Below are 4,108 nucleotides of genomic sequence, written 5' to 3' on the forward strand. Positions count from 1 at the left end.
ACGACAGGATGGCGACTGACTGACACCAGATAACAAAACAAATTAACAAGTAAATAACAAATGTAAATCCTCTGATAAGATTGTGAACCTGGAGTACCCAGCCAGTGGGGAAACAGGGGAGAGGGGAGAGGCAAGGGGGAGAAAACAGGGTATAAAGGCTGTCATGTTGTGTCCATAGGTGCGCTCCTGCTTGCGGGACGCCCGCCACTGCAATCGCGAATAAAATCTGCTTTTATCAGAGATACCGTCCTGACAAAATTATTTGGATATTTCCAACAACACCAAAGCCTCCGTAAAAATGCCCGAGAAAACGCTCTCCCGAGCCGCGCACACACCTCGCAGCAGCCTCTCAACGCTAAACCTTGGGCATATGCCCATAATCCGAGAGAGGCTGTACACTGTGCTTGCCTCTCACACTCATCTTTTTAATAAATAATAGACAACTTCTGGCTTCAGCAAACATTTCGAACTGCTTCGTTCCTCCTTTGTGATCGCTACAAACAGAACCGCTCCGCCGCCGTGTGCCAGCAGCGGCTGCCGGCAGCAGCTCGGAGAAAACCTCTTTCCAGGATGATGGAAGGATTTGTTTGTTTATGCGTTTTACCTGGGACGAATTGCATCAAAGAGGAGAGCAAATGCCGCAAATTAGAACTCAGGATGCTGACGGCTGACAAAACGATTTTGGAAAACATACTCTGCTCGGAAGAAGGCATCGGATCGAAGGTGGTGCGGAAGGAGAGCGGGGCCGCGGCGGCAGCGCGCAGCGAGATGCAGAGGGTTGCACCGAGCTGCCAGACATCATCGCTTCAGAATAAAAGCCGCGGCAGGATGCCAGGCAGGGCGGGAGGACGCGCTACAACTCCGCTGTGCCGCGTACGGCCGAGCCGCATCCCGCAGGCACCGACCAGTGAGAGCATCCATCCCCGCGGGGAAACGTGCTGGAGCCGGGGAGGAAAGGGAGCGCATCTGTGTGCAGGTAGCCAGGTAAAAACTTTTGTCAGTTTTCCTTGGCTTTTTCCACTTGACACAGAGTATTTTGTTTTGTTTCAAAAATAGCAATTTTGCACCTCAGAGATCTCAGGACTTCAGGAGCATTGTTTGCCACGAGAGACGAGAACACCGAAACAGGTAGGGCCAGACCAGCGGTGTGCTGCGTCCTGCTGCTTCGTGGTAAGGTGAACTGAACCTATCCCTTTCCCTCAGGAAAAAGTGCTGCCGTTGTGTGAATGCACTGCTGTGGCCTTGTTAGCTTCATTTTTTCCCAATAGCTCTTAGGAGCTTCCCCAGCTCTCGATGGCTGGCAGGACAGTACGTACAGCACTCAGCGTAACCCATCCCACTGTACTCTTAAGATGGGACAGATTATTACTCATCGTAAATCTTCCATTGCAAAATAAGTGGATTTCTTCCCACCCTTTCTGTGAGACACAGTGAATACTTGATTACTGTCCTTTTTATCACTGATTACTGTCCTTTTAATCACTAATTACCTTTTTGGTCCTTTTTATCACTGATGCTGATCATTGTGATCAGTGATTACACCATCCCTTGTTTTCTGCTTTCTCTAAATTGAACTTCAACCCAACGGATCATGGTTTTTTGGTCCGTTATTATTCCCTTTTCCTACTCCAGACTCTGCCTAGCCTGCTTTCAATTTCGCAGCTAAAGACATGGCTAGTATAGAGCGAAGCACAGCAGCAATGCTTTTATGCCTTACTCACTATTATTCAGTTACAGCACCTCCTCTCTTTTTCTCCCTTACCCAACGCCATTGTAACAGCTCCAGCCATTCCTCTGGTTTGTAAGGAGCACTTGATTCCCCTAGATAAGTGTAATGCTTCTCACATTTGTTTTGAATTTTATCTCTATTTTAGGTCCATTCTTTATCTTAGTGAGATTACAGTGAATTTTCAACATACATTACTGATAGGAATTGTGACCCTGTGTAGCTTGCTTGAAAAAAAAATAACTGTATTCTCCAATGTCATTCTCCTAAATCATTCAGGATAATACAGAACAAACCAGGCTTGAGGCAGATCCCTAAAGAATGCCACCCAAGTTGACCTTTCAGGAAATATGAGAATGATTCCTCTGATTAACTTCTAATCTCCCCTGTAGCCCCTATTTCCTGATGGCTCCTATTTATATATAACAGAATACACAAGTGTCGGTTACTTTACACCAAGCTACAACACCCCCTTCCATCCCTGTTTTCACATATGTATTAAGTTAGCAACTCTGACTAATTTTTTTTTGCTAATTCTTTGTTTCCCAGATGCTTTTGAAGTGGTTGTTAGGAAGTTTAGTTGAGAATCACCACAGGATGAGATACAGACTGATCAACCTGTGATTCTTTATCCTTGTTTGTAGGTGCTGCCTTGATTACCAAGTTTTCAAAGATTAGTCAAAGAAAATCCTAGAGGTTCTTAGATTATAGAAGTTGAATTTTGACATGCACTAGGCTGAATTTCATGAGCCTCAAATACAGCTATGACCCATACCACCTCATTTCTTCTGTTTTTATCCATGTTCCTACATCTATGCACAGCGGCAATTTCATTTAAAGAGAAAATCCATGAGTAACCTTTCTGGGTGAAGATGCTTCTTCCCTGAACACCTCAGCTATCTCTGCATTATTTGCTATAGTTGTTAGATACAGCTGCTAGATAAGAGCAGAGCAATGAGAACAGCTGAATATTAGTTTTTTGTCACTTACAATTTCTGGATTCTGAAGGCACCCACAGCAAGCTCAGAAATGCAAGAGTCACAGATGAAAATCCCTGTAGCTTCAGGAGGGCCAGAACTTTGCCTCAGATGCCTCCTCGATTTCTAGAAAAATCCATTTATATTCTGTTACTGATCCGTCATCTTAGACCTTCTTGCTAATTTGCTAAGGCAATGCAGCTTAAACAACATGGGGAGAAGCTTAAAGAAAATGTAGTTATCAGCTGAGCTTTGCTGATCAGATTTGGCAGCTTTAAAGCCAATTAATTTTCAGTTCAACCTCCTTCAGTAAAACTGGAAAGCGGATAGTGATGGGATAGGTGCCAGTACGACTTCATCTGCAGCTTCGTCCTTCTAAGAGAGCAGTTCTATCATTTCTTATTGGATTTTGAGTTTTTAAATGGAGCAGACTACTGCAACAGTATCACTACGAATCTGTGTTCTCTTGATCCTCTGAGGTAAGAAATTTACACTATGCAAACCAATGCAAGTTTTCCACATCATACTGAAATTTGAGAGGAGAGCAAGAGCTTTGCAACTTGTGTTTATGAGCCACGCAAACTAATGATAATCTGAATCCAACTGAGCTAAAAAGGGTGTGTGATGCAGGGCTCCTTTTTGGCTTTGATAAAATAGACTGATACAGTAATTAAAGTCATATTTTTACTTCGATCCTTATGCAAGTAACTGCAAAAAGATTTTCACACACTTTCTAGATGTCAGTTTTAAATTCTACTTTTATTCAACTTCTTAAATGATTCTATACACACACAGTGCAATATACTAGAAAATTTAGCTTCCAAAACTTTCTCCCCTTTCTTCTACGTTCTTCCATTTGAATAGAATTATCAGAATGATTGGTTAAAAAATTACCAGAGGTTGGTAAAAGATTATATATATTTGTGGTGGGATTTTTTAAAGTCTTTAGACACCAAAGATGCAGATAGGCATCTTATGGGATCTTTAAAAATTCCTAAGCATCTAAGGCGCTTACATGCGTAGGCACTTTGGAAATCCTACTGAGTACGCAACTGCATCTTCAGGTGCCTTGGAAAATCTCTTCACAGATGTCAAGTTTCAGAGTAACATTGTGACAGGTAGCACATTCATTTGTGGCCTTTAATAGGTAAAAGGGTGAAAGGAGGACTAAATCTGAAAATATTTCAAGTGCGCCATACTGGGGAAGGAAGGGATAGGTATACTATGTTATAACAGCACGACTAGCTCGCAATTTTCTTTACTAAATTGCCTTCACACGTAGTACAAATAATATGTTGCATATTTTATGTTTCATCTTTTTCTTTAACAGTCAAATGGCAAGAAAGAAAAATTGTTGAAAAACTCCATAATCACCCTTAAATAAACTAGATTTGTATATATATTA

General features: G+C 42.1%; 1 protein-coding gene across 3 annotated transcripts in view; it reads right to left on the reverse strand.

The window, feature by feature from the left end:
• The window catches only part of BCO2 (beta-carotene oxygenase 2), a 31,746-nt gene extending 30,938 nt beyond the window's left edge, over positions 1 to 808 (reverse strand). The window contains exon 1 of one of the 3 annotated variants that reach the window (XM_010723764.3): positions 605 to 808. In XM_010723764.3, the coding sequence (XP_010722066.1) occupies positions 605 to 713 (109 nt within the window). In that variant the 5' untranslated portion in view covers positions 714 to 808. The remainder of the gene's footprint in view (positions 1 to 604) is intronic. The other 2 variants (XM_019622870.2, XM_019622871.2) reach the window with 2 other exon arrangements.
• Positions 809 to 4,108: the final 3,300 nt, after the last annotated feature.

This window comes from Meleagris gallopavo, chromosome 26 (assembly GCF_000146605.3).
Source record: "Meleagris gallopavo isolate NT-WF06-2002-E0010 breed Aviagen turkey brand Nicholas breeding stock chromosome 26, Turkey_5.1, whole genome shotgun sequence".
Taxonomy (NCBI): Eukaryota; Metazoa; Chordata; class Aves; order Galliformes; family Phasianidae; genus Meleagris; species Meleagris gallopavo.